The following is a 21,802-nucleotide window of genomic DNA, read 5'->3' on the forward strand; positions in this document are numbered from 1 at the left end:
AATTACCCCTATGGACTTTTTCAATAACTCGTCTTGCTATTTGTCCCTTGGTCTATGAGTTCCCGGTGACCATCTCATCTTTGTTACTCTGCCAGGCCATCGGTCTACTCGGCACAATGCCGCCCATCCTACATCGTGCTCATACTGGTTGCGCGGGGTCTTAAGACTCGACTCCTCTTTACTTCCTGGAAGTCTCTCCTGATGCGGGGCTGGTAGTAACCGCTCCTATCATTAATCGAGTCATCAATGTACAAACAGGATGATGATCGTGATGCGGAAGCCGATGTCCCTCACCTGTTCACGTACTGGCATCCTTGTACCTCTATTTCCTTGGTGCGGAGTAACCTGCGTGCAGCCATGTCCTCCACCGCTTCATGATGAACCCCAAAGGCCCGGCCCGAGGTAGGATGAACGACCACCTAGTCATCCGCCCTGCGGTGTGAGGGAGTATAAGAAAGTGCTTCATCCGCGAGTCGACTTTCATGTTGGATGGTCCTCCTGTCTCCAGCGCCTCTGCTGTCCATTATCACGGCATCCTTTACCAATATGTCAAGGTCACTGTCTCTCTTAATTTCCTACGGTCTGCTAGGCCTTTTTGGCTTCGTCCAAAGCCAGACCTTTGATCCCAATAAAGCCACTCCTGAGACTTGGGATCCGGCCAAGGTCGGTACGGACAAGACGACCAATGCGACCTATAGGAATCCAGTCATGACCGCGAACATTGGAGACCCGTGGATGACAAGCTATACTGAAAATGGTGAAAACTGGTATCTCTTCACCTACACCACCAACGACAACATCACCCTCAAGCGTTCTAGGGCTCTCACCGACAACTGGGACAACGCAGAGAGCCGTGTCATCTTCAACCCGGACCCCAAAAGCGGCGAGCCGTGGTCTACCGATATCTGGGCGCCTGAAATTCATAACATCTCGAACAGATGGTATGTCATGTTTACGGCAACTCCAGACGGGGATAATCCACCACCTATGCAGGATGCCTTGTGTCCCTATAATTGTCCAGCTGTAAACCACCGCATGTTTGTTCTGGAGAGCAGCGGATCGGATCCATGGACTTCCAACTTCACCCTGAAACCTGAAGTCAATACATACGACCAATTTGCAATTGACGGGACGTACTGGCACCACAGCAACCAAACCTATCACATATACTCTTGTTGGGAAAATGCATACTCGGCTTGGCCTGCCAATCTCTGCATCACCCACATGTCGAATCCTTGGACCGTTGACTCGAGCCTGGCAGACAGACGCATCATCTCCGTACCCGATCAGCCCTGGGAGAAGACCCCCTACGGGAGCACCAACATCCGCCTCGCCACCAACGAGGGGCCTCAGCAGCTCACCAATCCCAAGACCGGCCAGCAGTTCCTCATGTACTCCGCCGCACGCGTCAACACGCCCTTTTACTGCCTGGGAATGCTCGAGCTTGTGGGAAACGACCCGATGATGCACACATCCTGGAAGAAGCACACGGACGGTTGCGTTTTTCATCTAAACAGCGCCGAGAACATCTACGGAACCGGCCACGCCAGCTTTGTGACGTCGCCCGACGGCAGCGAGAACTATGTCGTCTATCACGCCCAGACGACGCCCAAGCCCAAGGCCGACTTGTACCGCACGGCACGTATCCAAAAGTTTACCTGGGATGAAAAGACGGGAGCGCCCGTGTTTCCTGTCGCATCCAATGGTCCATTTCCTGTGCCGTCTGGCCAAAATGGGCAGAAGAATGCCGCAGTGAGGTCAGTTCGGGGGCTGGATGAAATGAGAGGTATTTAGGCACTGCTAAATGGACTTTAAAAGGCCGCTTGGTTTATAAATGACACAAATATCAGCTCAGTTGATTATTAACAGCATATTCTTTCAATTGTTCCATAGCGAGGAATGAATGGTTGTCGGCGTTCAATCATCTCGACATAGAGCAGCAGTCTCACCCCACGAATGCTGTAATGCCAATTAAATTTCCATGGTTGGGCGCCTAGTATTTACTAGCAGTAATAACTACCAGAAGTCTCACCCGGTGAGAAATTTAATCGACTCACGGCTTACTACAGTACTCAATGCTTTGACTTGAGGATCTACTTATAGTGGCCTTGGCGCTAGCGGCTCAGCCCTTGTAACGACAGGGGCCCTAGCCATTTATGCATTTCGTAGGCATCAAGCAATAGCAAGTCCTCTCTTCCTTGTACTCAACTTCTTGAAGAAAGCCCAAGCCTAGTCTTCCAGTCTGGTGGTTCCAGACTAGACAAATGTGAACTTCACAACTCGATTGATGAATCAATAGACATGCGCTTGATCAATGCGGAAAGCCTAGAGCTGAAGGAGTTTGTAGGTGCAGCGCCACCGTTCGCCATATTGTCGCACACATGGAGCCGGAGTGAGGTCACATTTCAGGAATGGCTCGGCTGGCAGCGTGCTAAAAGTCTCGACCGCAACGGTGATTTTGCAATTCATACCAAACAAAGCTTCAAGACTTTGGATCAGGAACATCCTCAGGGTTCTGGGTTCTGGAAAATACTCCACGCTTGCCGTCAGGCGCGCCTAGATGGCCTGATGTACCTGTGGTGCGACACCAACTGCATCGACAAGTCCAGCAGCGCCGAGTTGTCCGAAGCGATCAACTCCATGTACTCGTGGTACAAACGCTCAAGAGTATGCTACGCCTACCTGGAGGACGTCCCTCCTCCAGCCGCAGATGTGCCGAGCGAGAGTGCCCACATCTGGGATGCCGACTCGACATTTCGATGCAGTCGATGGTTTACCCGCGGCTGGACGGTCCAGGAGCTCGTGGGACCGCTGTACGAGATGAAGTTTTACGCCAACGACTGGACCTGCTTAGGGACCAAGACGACGCTGGCGCCGCTGCTGCAGGAGATCACGGGGGTCCCTGAAAAGTACCTGCTGCGAGAGGAGGGCATCTCGGGTGCTGGGCTGGCACAGAGAATGTCGTGGTTCGCCAACCGGGTCACCTCGCGCGAGGAAGACATTGCGTATTGCATGCTGGGGATCTTCGACGTCAATATGCCCCTGCTCTACGGCGAGGGATCAAACGCCTTTGTGCGGCTACAAGAAGAGATTATAAAAAAGTCGGACGACCATAGCTTGTTTGCTTGGAAGTGGGTTGTCGAGCTTACAGATCGAGCAATGAAGAGCAGTGCCACGTTGAGCCCCAGCTCTGGCAGGACACCAGCAACGCCTCGTGCAGAAATACCCTCACTCGCATCCTCCATGGTTCTAGCCGCACAAAAGGAACCAGAAAACTCCACTTTATCTCGCAGATTTCCCCATTTGCGTCTTGAGCATCTGCGGCGGGAGAAACTGTGGCGCAACCCCTTGCGGCCTATGCTCCTCGCTCCGGATCCGATCTGTTTCTACGCATCTAGGAGGATACCTGTATTCTCGCCCACAACAGAGGTTGCGCCCTTTGCCATCAACAATGCCGGACTCTCAATCACATTACCTTTGTTGGATCAAGGAGATGACAATCTTGTGTTTGCCGTTCTGCACGCCGACGAGAATATGAAACTCGGCTGGCAACGTGGATGGCAACAACTCAAGTGCATACCGCTAGTCAGGCACAGCGAAAAGACCTACCGGTACACAAGGACCTGGTTCCCCGGGCGTGCCATCACAATTACTCGCCGTCGTACCAATACACCCGATGGCGGCAAAAATGTACAGGAAAACCGGTTTACTGAGCCCGAGGTCAAGACTATCCAGGTTTGTCGTGACTACCAGCAGGTCCCATTTTACTATCGCTCTCTTGGCTGCACTAAACTGCCTCGGGGCTTTTGGTCGTTCTTCCCTAGGGGGTACAGAGGCTGGCAGATGGTGAGTGGATTTGTCAGTCAAGGGGGAGTGTTCAACGACTATGGGATTTTTTTTGGCGACGGTAGCGAAGTCAACCAAGTCGATTCAGGCATCGAGACAGTAGCATTGGGAAATACCGCCGTGCTAAAGCCGTGGAAGAGCAGCGTGGCCGGTGGTATCCTAGTGTTTGCGTGTGCATCCAAGCCCAGTCGACGAGTGGCGGTGTTCCTCGCCGTCGAACGCCTGCTCCCCACGGGCCAGCAGACCATCGCTCCGAGGCCCCTCTGCGCGGTCGTAAGGTCTGAAAAAGGCGGCCTGGACCTCAGGGGAGCGCCAAGCCAGGCCGTGTTTGACAAGTTGTGGAACGTCACGACCGAATCACGGGAGCGCAAGAAGCTGCCGTGGGACGTTGCCGAGTGCAAAGACGCCCGAGTGATGGTCCACAACGAGGCGCCAATGAGTCTTGCGGATGATTCTAGAATATTTTTGACCGAGATTCTCTTCATTTAGGCTGCGAATTTCGCCGGTGTGGAACGCCGTAACAGCGGGATGGTCTTGGAAGTATTGCGGGCGGGATAAACTGCCGTCTGATACTGGCTCTTTGCCTCCGCTGAGTTATCATACAAGCAGGCTGATTAGCATGGAACCATTTATGGGATAGTCGCATGTGACAAGAAAACACACCGACAAACGCGAAAGTATTAGACAACCAATCCAAGTGACGGCTGAAAGCAGAGATGACGCTCTCCTCCAGGTTTGCAAACAATGAGAGGGTTCCAATATGGGCAGGATCCAGCAAGATTCGAAACGTGTGGTTGGACACAATGTTAAGAGGAGGAAAGTACGAAACGAAAGAAGAAAGAGCACCCTACACGCCACAGCCACTTGGCCTGTACAACCTGAAGCATATTACTGCACCTGAATCTGTTGTCGGACAACTTTACTCAAAACCTCCTCTGATTGAGGTCATAATCTGCTATGGTATGTTTGCTGAGGTGTTGCCCCCTCCTTGATTCTCGAACGTCCAAAAAAGGGAGTCGTTGAAGCCCAATTGGGCCTCAATGATCCGTGCCGCGAATCGCAATCAGTGGACCATTCAACCAAGCTGATCCGTCTATGCAAAGAGGGAGAAAAAGGAGAAATACAAATGAGACCAGTCAACTACACTTTCTTCTGATCTTCAAACTACAAACACTTCGACACCTTGGCTTTGTTATTCGCAGGTTGATATCATATTATCTTTTTTTTTTTTTTGCTATTATTCCGTTACATTAAAGTTTAAGTTTGGCCGAGCCGCTCGACCTTCAAGGTACATCGCAATTTAGACTCGAGAGGGTTCTTAAACCCTTCGTTAGGGCTCTACAGTACCGCATCAACCAACCACCTTTCTATTACTATCCCGGACTTTTACATCAAAAGAATAATCATTCGCAAGGATGACCAAAGAAAAGGAGAGCGGCCGCAAGGACAGCAGCAAATCTAGCACAGGAAAAAACAGCACCAAAGGAGACACTAGCCAAAAGGCCGCAGGCAGTTCAAAAGAAGCCAAGACCAGCACGAATTCAGCCTCGGACCGAATATGCAAGGTGTGCAGCTGCATCAAGGCTTCCGAATTGCATGCAGACACGTGCCCTTACAGATGACGCGCTTGACAAAAGGCCCATTCCGACGCTTATAATCATACAAATAAGCACTGGGAAAATACCGAGCACCTCATTCATGCACAAGTCTAGCTGTACCTGGTTGAAGGATTTTCAGGGGTAGTTTTTTTTTCTTCCTTATCGGTTGGTGATTGGATGGCATTTTCCCTGAAATATGGGATGAACCTGCATGCGCCATCTGCGAAAACACTGTAAGCCGGATGATATTTGGAGTATTCCTCTGATTGTAAATCAAATTCTGATAATATCATGCTAGTTTGTCGCCAATGATGGAGCAAATTTCTGTGCAAATCTGTCTCTGAGATCCATGAATGAATGCTAGGCCCAGAGAAGCCCTTGCGAGAACACAGATCAGAATTTCAAGGTTACGAGAATACGTGCAGCGACATGATGAAATCCGTATACCAAGTAGCCTGACAGCCTACATGCAAGGTACTTGAAGTGCAAACATGATATGCCATCAGCTGCAACTGCACAGGTCAGCATCAAGCTTTTTTCAGATCAAACCATACATGAAGAAAATGTCACCTCAAGCATGTGAGAGATTATGCACAACTGAGTTTTCTAGTGATTTTGCTAAAAGTCCACAAAATCTATCCTATAAAGAGGGAGATTGTTTTCCTTTTATGGCATTTACATGTCCCCCGGCTTGTGCCCGAGATGCCTACTTTTGCATGCTTGACTAGGCAGCCCGAGCCAACAAGCCATTGTTTATATCTATCTTTTTACAGACTTCTTCGGTTGTTCCACTTTCACTACGAACCTCCAGACAGTATCCAGAAAATAAGTATGACCACTGCAGGCGGTCACGGAGCCTCCAGTGCAGACACTCTCGACCTCGCCAGACCCTTTTACATCACCGCGCACGACGAAGCCCTTCTCAGTGAAGCCGCCAGACACGCAAAGATGGACGCTATTGAGATCACCTCCACCCTTGACAACACCCCCGCTTCGTCAGGTTGCGCATCGTCAAGCGGCGCCACGGCCGGCGGCCAAAACAGCACAAGGCCAACATCATCAGCGAGAAGCGACGGCGTGATGAACACGACTACCACGCTCAAACAAGAAAACCCCATCACCGCGCCAGGGAACGCCACCACCACTATGAACACAACCACCAACACCCAGGGACCGCACCAAGAAGGCCACAAGCTCGCCAACCCTAGCCCACTGGGCCTCTGCGCCTTTGCACTAACCACCTTTGTGCTCTCGTGCATCAACGTCAACGCGCGCGGCGTCTACGTACCCCACATCGCCGTGCCCCTCGCCCTCGGCTACGGCGGGCTCGTGCAGCTCCTGGCGGGCATGTGGGAGATGGCCGTCGGCAACACGCTCGGCGCCACTGCGCTGTCGTCCTACGGCGGCTTCTGGCTCGCCTACGGCATCCTCCTGACGCCCAGTTTCGGCGTGCTCGGCCCGGGAGGCGCCTACGACGACGCCGCCATCGAGAACTCGGCCCTCGGCATCTTCTTGGCCGGTTGGTTCGTCTTCTCCGTCGTCCTGACCCTGCTCACCCTCCGGTCCAACCTGGCGCTCTTTTCCATGTTCTTCGCCCTCGACATGACGTTTTTGATGCTCGCAGTCGCAGAGTTTGAGAGGAGCGATGGCAGCTACGAAACGGCGACGGCGATGACCCGTGCGGGAGGTGCTTTTGGACTGGCCACGGCGTTTTTGGCCTGGTATAATGCGTTTGCTGGCTTGGTGGACGAAATGTTCGTATTTTGTCTTTTTGCCATCTTTCTCCCCATTGATTTCAACGAAAATGTGTGGCTGGATGTACTGACTACGGTGGTGTTTATCCTTGTTTTTTAGCAACTTCTTCTGCACTATTCCGGTCTTCCATTTTCCATGGTCTGAAAAGGCCAGGGGAATCAGGAACCGGCAGAAGACCGAGAGGGAGATGGTGTAAGGGATAGATGTGGTGATGGCACTGAATTTCTATGTGGGCTTTTGGTTTGAATTGTCTTACTTTATGATTTGATATGGAGCGAGACATCTGTTGAAGTCAATTGTAGTCTACATTTTATCATCAAATATGGTTTCCTCTTTTTTTTTTTTTTTTTTTCCCTTGCTGAAGATATCTGGAATCATTGTGAAAGAGTCGATGGAACGACCTACTTGCCAAGTGATACCATACACATATAGCTCCTATGATACACAGCAGTGAGAACCAGTCCTAAACAAGAGGGAGGAACGGACAATGTAAAGTCTTTTTTTTTCAGTTATTGCCAGATTCCGGATTTTCAGGCCGTTCAAATAAACAAAGGAAATCCTCGTCTGCGCATCCATTCAGGGGTTGGGCCCCTCAGTCATGGGGGAGGTGGGGCGAGTCGTTGACAGATGACTGGACTGGGCAACCCTCGTCCAAATCCAGCGCTAGAAGTTTCCCGCTCGTAGGGCTGGAAGGCGCTAGAACCAGTGCGCAAACCACTCACTCTAGTTGAATCCAAGCTTATGTTCTCCAAACACATCATACTAGAGTCTAATCTCTACCAGGAGTATGTCCGTCTTGAATCGATTTTAATTTACTCCAACATAACAAATTGATTCCATGACCTCTTAGTACTGCCTTGTTCTGGCACGATGGAAGCTTTGAATAATCAGACGATGAATTCAGTGTATTTATTCGTCGTATCGTCGGCCATGACGGATTGGTCAGGTGAGGTTGAGCCAAGGTGGTCTGACTGCTGCATTTCTGGCCCAACCCGTCGGAGAAAGATATCGCCCGAGAATGTCACATAAAATACTTGATCTTGTCTTCCGTTGAGTATTACCTCCTTGCTAGCATTTCCTAAAGTCACTCACTTCAATACGAAAATCCTAAAATAAAAGCAAAGTAATGCCAACCCGGTGCCTCGCTGCCAAAGCACTTGCCACCTTCTTAGCCATCTTCATTCCCCTGGCAGCAGTGCACTACGCGTACCGTGAGACACACCAAGAAATGATGACTGCAGTCAAAACACAACCTGCCCAGCAGATAATCGTCGTCGGTGCCGGCTTGGCAGGCCTCTCGGCTGCCCATGCTGCACTGACAGCCAGTCCTTCCACTTCGGTTCTGCTTCTTGAGCGGGCGACGAAACCGGGCGGCAACAGCATCAAGGCATCAAGTGGCATCAACGGAGCTCCAACGCGATTCCAGACGCAATCTTCAGACTCGGCCGCCCTGTTTCGTGATGACACACTCAAGTCGGCCGGTGCACGTTTGAACTCTGCCGGGCTTTTGAATCGACATGGGAGAGAAAGCTTGATCAGCACCCTGACGGAAAGGTCCGCAGCCGCTGTTCATTTTCTTCACGACGAGGTCGGCATCGATCTCTCCGTGGTCGCTCAGCTCGGTGGGCACAGCGTCCCGCGAACACATCGCGGCGCAGGAAAGATTCCACCCGGCTTTGCTATCGTCAGCGCACTTTTGGCAAAGTTAAAGGACGAGGTGGGCAAGGATGGTCGCTTTGAGCTTCGGACAGACTGCGACGTCACAAAGCTCTTGACAACGCCGGATGAGAACGAGCAGCTTGCAGTGGTGGGCGTGGAATACACCAGCGGCGCCCAAGCCCAGGACTCGGACCGAACTACGGCCTCAGCCTTGGGTCCTGTGATATTCGCCGCCGGTGGCTTCGCTGGTGACGCTACAGGCCTCCTCATCAAACACAGACCCGACCTCGGCCCTCTGCCGTCCACAAACGATGCTCGTGCAGCCACGGCACTGGATATACTGGAGGCCGACGCCAAGGCCGTCCTTGTGGACATGGACAGTGTTCAGGTACATCCGACTGGGTTCGTCGATCCGGTTACCCCGAATGCCCCTGTAAAGATTTTGGCTGCCGAGATGCTGCGCGGTGAAGGAGGTATTCTGCTGCGTCATGGAAAACGCTTCGTCAACGAGATGGAAACGCGAGAACATGTCAGCTCTGCCATCATGTCCCAGCCTCCATCTGATGGGACAACTGTGCCGAAGCAGTGGGAAGTTACTTTACTTTTAGATTCTGGGACATGCGAAGCTACGTCAGGTCATCTAGGGTTCTACATGTTCAAGGGCCTCATGGCCAAGAAGAAGATCAGTGATCTAGATGAGACCACACGCCAGACACTGAGGGACTATAGCGCTGTTGCGGCTGGCGAAAAGCCAGACCCCTTCGGCCGCAAAGCTTTTGGCCACTGGAGCTTGAAGGGTGAGGATGCGGACGGCGACAAGGAGGTTTGTGTTGGGCAGGTTACTCCTATCACCCACTTCACCATGGGAGGGGCGGCCATCAACGACAAGGCCCAAGTTCTATCATATACAGCAGCTGGAAAGCCCATTAAAGGTCTTTGGGCTGCAGGAGAAATCACGGGTGGCTTACATGGTGATAATAGACTGGGCGGGTCCTCGCTACTCGAGTGTGTGGTCTATGGCCGTATTGCGGGTGAACAGGCAGCCAACTATGTCAGCTCAAGGAAAGACTTGTAGAGACAAATTGTAACCGGACGGAGATCATCGAATGTTTTCATGGAAGTTTGTATATGTTGTAAACATTCGTGTACTCGTCTCCCATCAACTAAGTATTGGGCTTCTTTGGTACCTTTTTTCATGGGTCTTTGGCGGTCAAGGAAATCCATTAATGGCCTGTGCCTCTCCATATGACCTCACCACGCCCTTTTCCAAACGCATATGAGGTTCCAGTCTTCATGTCTTTGCTGTAAAATTGATGAGGCTAGTCAACCTTCTGGCTTGTGACGTTTTGTCCACGTGCTGTTGGCCAGTCCGTGAGGCAGATACTCTGCCTCGACATAGATAAGGCTACTTACATTACCTACCTTATATAAAGGAGGGCTCTCCTGCCTTTCTGAGTTCCTCTGGGATTTTCTCCCCTTCCAACTTTTCCCCAGGGCCAGGCCCGAAGCTGGCCAGCCCTACAAATGGCAGCGATTGCTTTCAATATTTTACACACCTTGGTTTTTCTTTGCGAAGATGCCAAAGACTTGAAAAAAAAACCGCATTCGCCCACCAAGAAAACTCTCACCGAGCGCTGGCCTTTTACCACAGACTTGAGAAAAAGCTCCATAGCGTGTTGACTTACAACATCTTTACCACCGAGCCATGCTAGAAAAGGAAGGCTTCTTTCAGCATTGGCTTCCTCCGACTTGCCTAGAAACCATATACTCAGCGTTGTTTCTGCAACATTCTACTGCTATACTTTTACTCGACTTTTGTACTACTCATTGCCTGTTGATTATTGCTACTTTCTACTATATCGTTTTTTTTTTCTATTACCCAACTGTCTTACAACTTCTTTAAGCGTTGGCTTCTTCCAACTCACCTAAGAAACACACTGTCAGCGTTGTTTTCGCACCCTCATACTATTATATTTGCTTCCCGAGAGTCCTACGACACATTCTCAGCGTAAAAACCCTCAGTAATTCTACTTTTTTCTAATAATCTCTTATTATCAGACCATCTTAAAACTTCTTTCAGCGCTTTGCTTCCTCCAACCCAGCTAGGAACCTTCCTTACATACTGCTTTGCTTCAACACTTTGACACTGCGTTTTGCCCCTCAGTCTTCCTGCAAGACAGTTTCAGCGAGCCAACTACCAGCTTCTCTTACCGAGACGTTTCTTATCACCCGTCTCGTCCTACAAGCTTCGTTCAGCGTTTACTTTCCCTCACACCCTGAGAAATACTCTACGAAGCATTTTTTTCTTTCTTTTTTTTTTTCTTTTTTTAACGCCATCTTATGAAAAACAACTTTGGGGCTGAGTGCCCTACAAACCTCGCAGCGTTTGGCTACACCATTTGGCATGGTCATATATAACAACTGGTCCTCCCTACGAACTCCTCACAGCTAACTCGAGTTCTGGCATCTTTTATGACAACAACATCAACATCTGTCACAGCGTTGGCTTCGACCGCGACACCTAGAAACCCCCAGAAGCGTTAAGATTTCCAGCATCTTTTGCACAGCATCTCTTCTTTTATGCCAGAAATCTCAAGGTCGTTTCGACAAGACTACCTAAGAAACACCATTCAGCGTTTGGCTTTCTACGACCAAACCTAAGAGCTTCTTCGCAGCGGTGGACTTTTGTGGATGGGCTGGATTTTGAGAGATGAGTTATAGTATTATTAGAAAATACTATATCCGTATCAAGTGTTCGAATTTTGTGATCGAGAACTGGGATGGTGTTGTTGGGAACTAGAACATTGTTATTTGAAAACCGGACATTTAGATGGACAGTTGGGACGAGTCGAGCATACATACTTATTCGCTCTTCATGAACACAAAGAATTACAAAGTTATTTCACTTTCCATGACAAAAAGACAAAAGACCAAATCGCAAGCCTGGAAATCGCTATATTGAAATATCGTGAAGCACATTTCTACATACTCGGGTACACAGCTGGAGTTCCCAATTACAGTGGTCGTAAGAACAAAAAGACAATCCCAAACTCGACATCTCTGCAAACCATTCTTCTCCCAAAAGCAGACCTTGCTTTGGAAGGCAAGCCTACCATTCCAGGATAAAAAAAAAACATCGCAAAGACAGTCCTAAAGGCTGGCTCTGAAGCATCTCCAAGTCCAGTACTGTTTCATTCTAGAGTTCATAAAACTTTGACCCTAAACGCCCCTGAATTCACATGTTCCGTTCCTCCGCGTCTGAAGAATCGGGCTTTACATAAGCTTGATGTTACTCAACAAGAGACAAACTAAGCAGCCCAGTTCACTCAAGACTTTTGTGACCTGCCCCTTGACGCACGATTAGGCTCTGCGGTAGCCACCTCCCCTCCTCTGCCTCCTCTTGTCGTCCTGGTACGCAAAATCGTTGGCCTCGATGCCGCTGCCACTGACGCTGCTGGAGGTCAGCTCGGGGATTGGGTGGTGGTAAGACTTGGTGCCGACCTCGCTGCCCGCGTCATCGGAGCCGACGTAGGAACCGGGGACGTGGTGGCGATGGCTGCGGCGGCGGTCACGCTCACGCTCGCGGTCGTCGTCGTGGCCCGTGCTCCCGCTGACGACCGAGGACTCGTTCTCTTCGATGCGGCGCATGGCGAACCGCTCCCGGTCGTCCGTCTGGCCGCGTGCGAAGCTAAAGTCGCGACGGGGTGTCGATGAGCTGGAGCCGGCGACCGATGACATGTGCGAGCGGCCCTTCTCCTGTAGCCTGCGGGCCTCGGCGCGGATGCGTTCCTGCTCGCGGTCGGCGACCTTGTCGGCTGTCGAATAGACCTTCCTGATGCCACCGGACTTCTTGGGGGTCGAGGTCGGTGTCTTCTGGCGGTCGCCGAGCAGCTCGCTGGCCTCGGTGCGCTCGGACCTGGTGCCGGCGCTGCTAGCGCTCGGGTTCGTCGAACCGTCCCAGGTGCTTGCGTCGCTCTCTGCGTTGATACCGCCGACCCTGGCCGGCCGCTCGTGGCGGTAGCTGCGTAGGTGCTCCTTGGCCTGCTCCTCAGCCTCCTCATCGATCAGCGCGCCATCGGCGCCAACCTTGCGAGTGTTGTTACCCTCGCCACGCTTGGCCGCCTTCTTCTCTTCCTTTGCGAGTGCCTTCTCCTCGCGGCGGCGCTCGCGCTCACGGTCCCTTGCTTCCTTCTTCTTGCGGCGGGCCTCACGGGCTCCGATGTTGGAGACACCGGCCGTGATGCCAGTCATGTAGGTCGAGTCGGTGATGTCGGTGCGGCCATCGTCCCCATCCCGGTACCTGGTCGAAGCGGACACTGTGGTGCGGTCATCGACATCCTTGTAGATGCTGCCGCCGCCGAGGTCGGTAGAAGGAGTTGCATTGGAGAGGATAGTGCCGTTGGGGCCGCGCCGGCGCAGCACCGTGGACTTGTAGTCATCCCAGTCGTTCTCCTTGAAGTAGAAGCCACCATTCTTGGCCCAGAAGAAGAACCAGATGCCGAGGACCACAAAAGAGGCTCCAATGAAGCCAAACAAGACGAACATGGCCGTATTGTTGATGTTGTGAGGGTCGACGACTCCCTTGGATGGGTCTGGACGTTGGTCATCCTCTCGGCGTACTAGGTTGTGGGCGGTGAGCACTGCACGAGCAGCGAGCGGACCGAGTGACGTCGGGTCGACTACTTCGGCCGGGACGGCTCGGCCGAAGAGGCTACCGATGATGGCCGGTGCCATCTTGGTTGGCGTTTGATGCTATCTCAGAAGGCCAAGAGCTGCTTTGATGGAATGAGGTCAAATTCGATGATTTAATGTTGAGGAATGTTCAGTATGGCAGGCAGCTTGATACACAGATCTTACTACTCCAAAACTGAGTTGATTGTGAATTTCTGATTCGGTGAGGAGAAAACTGGCTGCCCAAAGATTGGAATGCCTCTCCAATCACTATCAATTCCTCTGAAAATGCAAAAAGGATTAGGCGGTGTATGCTGCTGTCGTCAATTTGCTTCCAATTCGACAGATACTGCAAGTTGACGACGATAATGATCTGACTCGATCACCTGAAAGAGAAATGGAAGAGCCGAGCTGGTAATCTTGGCCTCGTATCGTAAGCTTTGCCGTGTTTCCACAGAAACCTAAGGGCTGCAGTTCATGGTCAGAGAACAAATGACGTCGCGTTGAGAGGAGCAAGTTGAAGAAAACAATGTGGCCGGTGTTGACCTGGCAACGATGAGGTGGGCCAGCTGTCAGACGCGTTGCCCCGCCACAGCCCAATTAAAAATTGGTCAGGTATTCAGACAACCCATAGTTGAACGACTGCCAACTGCACGCCCCCTTTTACCCATTAACTAGGTAGGTACCCAACAGCAAACAGTGTGATTGATGAATAGGTACATGTCTTTGTTAAGAAAAAAAAAAGCGGACAGATCCGATAATTCGTTTGTTGCAAGAGCCCAACACATTTTATTTGCCCCCCCTTTTTTTTGTTCTTCTCATCTACGTCAATAGGAAGCTACGTGTAGCAGCCTCGTGGAGGCGCCGAGATCTACGGATAAAAGCCAGCCCAGCCACTGGTCGTCGGGCTGCATTTTGGGTTTCAAGCCGCGCAACTCAACAACCAGTCGCCTATGGGGGGGTGTAAATGCTACTCCAAACGACACGGTGGAGGTAAAAAGGGGGGGTTGCGATTCTGGAAGCACTTTGGAAAGGAGGACAGCATTCTGACAAACAGTTTCAGTGAACCCTTTTCTTCTATTAATACCCAATTGGGGGAAAATCTGTTCCTTGACTGTAAGCCGTTTCATGTGTTTGGTTTGGGAGGGCGCTTCTTTGTTAATGCTTGGTTTCGAGAACTATATCCGATACTCAACTGATCCCAAAGTGATGAATTCCGGACAAATCTGATTTTCCGTTTTTTTTCTTCTGTGCTCTAAAAATGACCAGAAATGCGTCTAGAAGCGAGCTTGATGAAATCGCGTATTACCCAAAACAGTATCATCTTCATAGACCTTACCAAAGGCGTATTACCCACACAGTAAGAAAGAACAAGGTTCGAGAAAAAGGATGAGATTGTTTTAATTGAGTCCTGGGGTATATCTAGCAAGTGTTAAGACCAACAAAGATTGTGCTACTGCTGTCTAGAACCATCAATGCGAAGTGAAATCCTTCCAATTTTTGCCCAACCGGCGCCTAATCGAAACATGTGCCCAGAATCTGCGAGTGAATGTACACAAAAAAGCTAATCAGATTTTCGGTGCCATATAGGCGTGCGTGTTTGCTAGTTCTGTATACAATCTGAAAGATTACACAAATATATCGCACAAAATTCCGTCCAAGTAGAGAGCCATGGAAAAAAGAACCAACGATGGGTATAGAGCCAGGTGGAATCGTTCCAGCACGGTTCGCTATTAGTTTCAAAACACTGCGGCCGGTATTTTTCAGAACCTTTGTCGTCGTCTCATCATATATAAACCCTTGTCCATCCAGGTCGCAACGGGGCGAGGTAGGAAATTATAGGAGATACATAGGCGTCAGGAGCAAACAAATCAAAGATGTAACCACACATTACTTGCGGAAGTCCAGACGCCGCATGGATTGGTCGCTGGCAGCAGACTGCGCATGCTATGTCTGAGACTAAGCCGCTAGCAAGGCAATTAAGAAAAGAAAAGGGGAAAGATTCCAAGGATGTGTCCGTTTTATGCGCAACAGTGTTGGCCACGCCAGGTGTAGAAGAGAATAAAAGCAAAATAAATCGCTCAAGTGTCGTCATCATACGTCGTTACAAATGCCATTAGAAAGTGTCCAGCGAGAGGGCAAAGAAGAGAAGAGGTGAGAGTTGTTTCCATAGGCCTGAGCTCTGAAAGCGTCTGATCGAATCGATATGGGTGTTTTGATGGACCATTCAAGTCAAGCTTGCACAGCTAACCAAAATACGGACCCACGCGGAAACTCGTTGCTGTCAGATATAATTGTGCTCATAGGCATTGTAGTGTGCGTAGGGGTTTCCAGAATTGTCGGATGGAGGAGGCAGTGGCGGCATGCGGGGTTGGTACATTGCCGGCTGCCTTTCATAATCCAGGTAGGTATCATAACCACCAGTTCTGCTGTAAGAACCGGCCTGAGAAGATGTACGGGGTCTGTAGGACGTCGCCGGCCTGCCAGACCTGCTAAGCCTGCGATCGTCGGCAGGATCGATATGGCTGGACCTATCGCTGCCTTCGCCGATGGCGCCGGAATTGCCCCTCGAAAAGTTGAGCTCGGCACCGTCATTGCACTGCAACTCGGCGCCGCCCATCTTGAGCGTAGCGGTTCCATGAACTTTGACGATGACTTCGTCGCCTTCGTCGCTGTATCGCGTAGTCCGAGTAGTGGCTGACTTCTGTACAAAGTCGCTCTCCTCACGACTGGCAGAGCTGCGTGTCGAGCGGCTGCTAGGAGCAGGGCGTGATCGCCGCTCTGCCTTTCGCAATGCCTCGGCTGTCAGCGCGGGCGCGGGACCGCCTTCGACGGCATCTTGGTAGGATTGAGCAGCAGCGATTTTGTCTGCCATCTTGCTCTCGAGCGGCACTCCGCCATAGTAAGAGTTCCGTCGATTCCGATCAGGCCTCGTGGTAGCTACCTCGGTTTGGTAAGCCCCATGATCGTAACTCATGGGTCGACTGCTGACGCTGGGACGTCGCATCCTGGCGCGCTCTTGGGCATAATTGAAGGGCTCCAGCTCGGCAGATGTCGGCGTGCGAGGAGTAAATGGATTCTCGCTCGGCCCTCGCGAAGGTGGGCGAAAAGGGCCGGTGGATATGTGTCTCGGCGCGGTTGAGTGTGGTCTGGGGGGAGGTGGTGGCATGCGCAACCTGTCCTCCAGTCGGGCCTGTTCTTCCCGCTTTTTCGTCTTCGCAGATGATCGACGCTGAATGGAAACGGTAGGAGCACGATTCTCCTGGTCGTAACGGCCATCATCATAGCGAACCTGGCGGTGACCCATCGCGGAAGCAGACCGACCGGGTCCCATTGACATTGATTCAAAACGGCTCTCTAGAGACCGAGTCGGCCCCGGCGGCGGAAAGTATTCTCCCATCGATGGCGGCGGCGGCGGCGGATGCATGTGCTGTACAAGATGTGGCATTCCCCATGGTTGTTGGGGACCCGGTGGTCCATATGGAGGGGGTGGGAAAGATCCTGCCATTGGAGGTCCCATTGGCATCTGGTTTGAAGGAATGGGATGGTGCGTGGAATACCTCGCGTTGGCCAGTGGTGGTCGCGAGGTAGTGTTTACGTGATAGCTTGAATGACGATATGGGATATCCCCAGTACCAGCACGTGGACGTGAGACACCTGGCATCATCAAGGGGTTGGCATCAACTGGGCTTCGGCCATACCAAGCGGCGTCTTCCTGATGTATTGATCTCCGAGACCTTGAGCCGTGTCCTTCCGGAGCGGCGCTGTAATATCTGGACGATCCCTCGTCATAAGTCACCCGCTTCGACGTTGGTGATTTGGGATTATCCCTGGTCGACTTGCGTCTGCTGACGTCGGCCTTTCGATGGGCCCGTTGGTCGGCAGCAGAACTCCCGCTCCCGCTCCCACTACTGGATGCGACTGAACTGTCGTCAGACGAAGCAAGAGGCGATGGCGGCTCTGGATGGGACCTGTTACTCCGTGCCTTCCTGGTGTTGGAGATCTCCCTGCCAGGGCTCCCGGGCGCGACCGAGGCAGCGACTTTGGTACCTTCGATGCTGTTATCGTTTTGGTCGGCATCTTCGCAGTATGCAGGCTGTCGCCCATAGCCATGAGCGCTATCGCTGCTAGACATGGCGAAACCGCACACGTCGTATCTGTCGAGGGCCTCCTATATAGCAGGCGATGAAAGTGGTTGGCCAAGGGCCAGTCACCCTTCTAGGCTATGCGATGTACGTTCCGGTTGTGGGCAGTTGCTGTCGTGGTGATCAATGCCAAAGGGAGGTTCGCTGTCTAGTATATTTCCCAAAGGATGTGGTGCAGTGTACTTGAAATGGCCAGCCTTGATTCGCAACAGTTGTTTGAATCGTTTCATGCAACGTGCTTGTAGTTCTGTTGTGGTAAACTGAGAGTGGGGATGACCCGACGGTCTGGGAGTAACGGCGAAGCTGCTTGTCGAGATCCTGACTTGACAGACAGCGGCGCTAAATCGCGACGTCTGAGGTGCGAGTGCACCAAAGGAGGGGTTAACAACGACGATGATATTGTTCTTGGTCGTTTCGCCGGTTTGAACTCTGGGGTTAGAGTTCTTGGATTGTGCAAGTAAAGAAGGCGCAACGACAAAAGCGGCGGCTGGGACTTTTTTTTTTTCTTCTTTTTTTCTCTGCTAGTTTGGGTGGGAGGGGATGAGATGGTGGTAATGGAGTGGGTGGGTTGGGTGTGGGCAGAAGGAAAAATCAAAAAGACCAGCGCAAAGGTCAGAAATGGATGGATGGGTCCGTTGAATATGAGATGTGAGTGGCTGCAACTGGATGGCTGGCTATCCTCCTTTCCCAAAAGTGATTATCCGGATCGACTTTGTACAGTTCAGTGGGGAGGGATGTTTGTTGTAGAAGGTAGAGGAACACAGTGAGAAGAGAAGGGGAGACGGTCGGAACAAGGACCTAGAGTCCCTTGACTTGGTGGAGGAGGGGTGTGTCGTGGGGATTTCATGGGACCGTTGATTGACGACAGAATGCCCAGAGGTTCCACCGTTGGCAGCAAGCAACCTAGCTCTTTGAGTGGCAGTGGTGGGGAGGGAAGGTGCCACGATTACTTCCCCATCCTCTTTCATTCTCCCTACCGGTACAATTAAATTGCTAGGTACCTTACCTACCTAGCAAACTAGGTACCTACCTATCGATAACGAGCATTCGGTAGGGCGGGATCGTAACTCTGGGGTTAGGTTCAAGAGCTGGAGGAAATTTGGATCCAAGCTTACTTGGCTGAGGTGGGCGGTACTTTAGTTCTTTGGTACCTTACCTTACTTCGAACATTCTAAAATTACTGGACAACAATTGACAGTGCGATTGACCGACAGAAAGTCTCCTTTTGAGGCTAGGATGCTAGCCTGTGGCCCAGATTGTTGTTTACTTGGTTCATTTCTCTCCTTGCCATTTCAACCGAACATGTGTTTGTTTTACTTTTTTTTTTTTTTTTCGTTGCCCGTTCAACCTAGCCCCAACTCAATTCCCATGCTACCTACATACGGGTACCTCCTGTACCCTATTCAAACTATCAAATTCGTCCGACGTCGGGCAATCCGTCCTGTCATTACGTAGCATTTATGAACTGTCGTTCGAATGGTGTAGAGTCAAGATTTGCGGATCTTTGGGGATCCTTGGAGCTTGGACGGTGATCTGATCTGCCAAGTGTTGGCGGCTTTGGAGCTGGTTCTGTCAGGGACTGACCGGGCCCGCTGAAGCGAGTTTCCAGAAGCGCACCAAGAACCAGCTGTAAAGCCAAACCAAGTCTTGTCAATTATGAATGCCTTATTTTATGGATGAGTGAGCTAATTGCTTACCTGGTCGACATTTGGCGGGTCTGCAGCTGTCGACCAGAATCTACTAAGACAACTTGCCCATGGCGACCAGTGCCTGCTACGGCGTACCAAAGGAGGTATTTTGCTCTCCATCTTAAGTTAGGGAGGGACCCTTCTATTTTCCACCCGCGTGTCAAAATCGACCGTCCAAACATTTCCATGTGCCCAAACGACTCGTTGCAGATGCAACTGCAAGGCACCACAACGCCGTGACCCCGTTTCGGCGCAATTTGTTGCCCAACTTTCTTTTGGTCCCCAGGGTTCATTATTTTACCTACATTAGGTATCCCAGTAGCTTACGAACTGGCCAGAATTAGATTGCTCACCGTTTCATAAGCTACTGACAGCTGCTAACGCAGGCAACATGTGGCTCTACTCGATAGAGGTCCACAGCTAGTATCTTATCGGGCATCATTGAATCCACAGGTACTTATTATAGGTACCTTACCTACCTACCTACTTCCCTACCTTACCTTAGCTAGCTACTATGTACTTCGTATGTCCTTGATTCACAATCATCGTGGCTTCTGCAGCTGCATGGCGGGGTCCGGCCCAGGACATGAACGGGCCCCCCCCCCCCATTTTGAGGAACCCCCAAACAAGTTACTTTTACACGGGATATTTGGTTCCTTCATATGTACTGGCTCTACTGCACAAACTTGGCCGAAAGACATTTCCAGGGCACGCGTAAAGAGACCAGCAACCACTCTAACCTGTAACGTACGCGACTAAGCCTGATATGGTAGAAATAAAATACTCACTCCAAGATCTTTCTATAGGTAAGTAATATCATCTATCCAATGACGAAAATCAACCGGGAATGTCCTTGCCCGGACCCTTTTAGCCGGGCCAATTCGGGGCTCGATTCAGGGCAGTTCGCTACCTTCTCGCTGCCCAAAAGTTCCACTTTTCACCTCGACTGGCTGTCGGTCGCTGACCGCCAACTCTTTGCCAGCCCCAAAAGAGCCTCAAAAAAGAGGGGATCATGGCTTCATCCCCCACACTAAGTAGCCCTTTCTATTCCTGGTGGGAAATGGGAGGCTGGTGCATGCATCATTGAGAGGAGCAGGAGAAAATACTACAGTACTTGGGGCGGGCTGGCAGCGGCAAGGTGACGTGACGTGAACTTGCCGGGAGAGTGGGTATGGACCCAGGGCTGCCGTGTGCTCCTCCTTCCCCGTTCATGACGAGCCATGAGCGGGCTCTCGGGTCACGGGGTGAGAGTGATACCAACTGCAAATGTCCGTGCTACCAAGTTGCATCAGCAGTGTCTGTCTGTATCGTATAGGTACCGACAAACCGCTTTCGTGGGTTCTGGACTTTGGCAATACCTTTGGCATTGCCCTTGGGCAGTGGACATGACAGCCTCGATTGACATTTTGTCAGTAAACTAGCTCACAGGCCATACTTCCGAATCAAGACAGTTGTGGAAGGCGATAGAGGTATCCGCTTGGTAGTGGCCTCTTTGATTGGTAACAGAAGTCCTCTACGCCGGGAACTTGCATAGGTAGGTCTGGTGATTTACTTGCTCTCTTACGCAGTCACTATTCAATAGTCCGTACAGGACCAGACAGTCAACCATTTTCCCTCAATCATCACATGTGGTAGGTAGAATCTGCCCTTTTAGTCTCAGACTTGAAGAATTTTTGTCTCCTTCTCATTGGCCATCGGATGGAGGGACGGCTTGTTAACGTGTCTGATCTTGGTGCTGAACAAGATTTAATGTCTCACGGACTTATACCACACCCTGCCGGGCTGAGATAGCCAATCATCAGCAACGGAATGGACGAAGGAGCTGAGGTGCAACTGCAAAAGCGCACGAGGGAGGCAAAAAAAAAAAAAAAAAAAAAAAAAAAAAAAAAAAAAAAAAATTATTATGGCAGACATTGCCAGTGTCCAGTCAACCTGTGCTCCTTGGTATGGTCTTTCTTCGCAACTGCGCGAAAGACTAGGCACAGTTTTCTCATGCTTGTGCCACATTTCAGGTTCAACAAAACCACAAGCAAACCACGTATCTGTGTAACTAAACGTCGACGCCGCCGACGACGACAACATGACGACCCGGAGAGGACGAACATTTGAACATTATTACCATTGACAGACAGATGCAAGACCAATGGGGGTTTCTGGGTGAGTCAGGAAGCGAATTGCGACCAGCAAGGACGAGCAAATGAGCGCCTTCATTCTCTCAAGATGCTCGTCCTCAATGGTCAAAATCCCTTGGAGTGGAGGTGGAACCACTATCTGCATGTAAAGCATTGACGCGAGTGCAGGGATATTTGGGCGTAGCGAGCAAGGAGGGGGTGAAGATCGTCGAATCCACTTTTTGTTTTCTGTTTTACTCTACAGTAGGTAGTTACTATGTAAAATGAGTTAGTTGATGGGGAAGGCAAGACGAGGCTCGAAGTGTGAA

The 21,802-nt window shown here is 51.0% G+C and overlaps 6 protein-coding genes across 6 annotated transcripts; 4 read left to right on the forward strand and 2 right to left on the reverse strand.

Moving 5' to 3' along the window:
* Positions 1-546: 546 nt before the first annotated feature.
* On the forward strand, positions 547-4,335 carry PgNI_06173 (uncharacterized protein; the record flags this gene model as incomplete). Its single annotated transcript, XM_031126200.1, has 2 exons — positions 547-1,786; positions 2,300-4,335. The coding sequence occupies 2 exons, from the start codon at positions 547-549 to the stop codon at positions 4,333-4,335; spliced, it is 3,276 nt and encodes a 1,091-aa protein (XP_030982158.1).
* Positions 4,336-4,562: 227 nt separating this feature from the next.
* On the forward strand, positions 4,563-5,468 carry PgNI_06174 (uncharacterized protein; the record flags this gene model as incomplete). Its single annotated transcript, XM_031126201.1, has 2 exons — positions 4,563-4,806; positions 5,272-5,468. The coding sequence occupies 2 exons, from the start codon at positions 4,563-4,565 to the stop codon at positions 5,466-5,468; spliced, it is 441 nt and encodes a 146-aa protein (XP_030982411.1).
* A 678-nt stretch (positions 5,469-6,146) lies between these two features.
* On the forward strand, positions 6,147-7,415 carry PgNI_06175 (uncharacterized protein; the record flags this gene model as incomplete). Its single annotated transcript, XM_031126202.1, has 2 exons — positions 6,147-7,198; positions 7,299-7,415. The coding sequence occupies 2 exons, from the start codon at positions 6,147-6,149 to the stop codon at positions 7,393-7,395; spliced, it is 1,149 nt and encodes a 382-aa protein (XP_030982410.1). The 3' UTR covers positions 7,396-7,415.
* A 910-nt stretch (positions 7,416-8,325) lies between these two features.
* On the forward strand, positions 8,326-9,933 carry PgNI_06176 (uncharacterized protein; the record flags this gene model as incomplete). Its single annotated transcript, XM_031126203.1, has 1 exon — positions 8,326-9,933. One exon carries the CDS (start codon positions 8,326-8,328, stop codon positions 9,931-9,933), a length of 1,608 nt encoding a protein of 535 aa, XP_030982413.1.
* A 2,285-nt stretch (positions 9,934-12,218) lies between these two features.
* On the reverse strand, positions 12,219-13,592 carry PgNI_06177 (uncharacterized protein; the record flags this gene model as incomplete). Its single annotated transcript, XM_031126204.1, has 1 exon — positions 12,219-13,592. One exon carries the CDS (start codon positions 13,590-13,592, stop codon positions 12,219-12,221), a length of 1,374 nt encoding a protein of 457 aa, XP_030982412.1.
* A 2,221-nt stretch (positions 13,593-15,813) lies between these two features.
* Positions 15,814-17,664, reverse strand: PgNI_06178 (uncharacterized protein; the record flags this gene model as incomplete). Its single annotated transcript, XM_031126205.1, has 1 exon — positions 15,814-17,664. The coding sequence occupies one exon, from the start codon at positions 17,662-17,664 to the stop codon at positions 15,814-15,816; it is 1,851 nt and encodes a 616-aa protein (XP_030983150.1).
* Positions 17,665-21,802: the final 4,138 nt, after the last annotated feature.

This window comes from Pyricularia grisea, chromosome I, assembly GCF_004355905.1.
Source record: "Pyricularia grisea strain NI907 chromosome I, whole genome shotgun sequence".
Taxonomy (NCBI): domain Eukaryota; kingdom Fungi; phylum Ascomycota; class Sordariomycetes; order Magnaporthales; family Pyriculariaceae; genus Pyricularia; species Pyricularia grisea.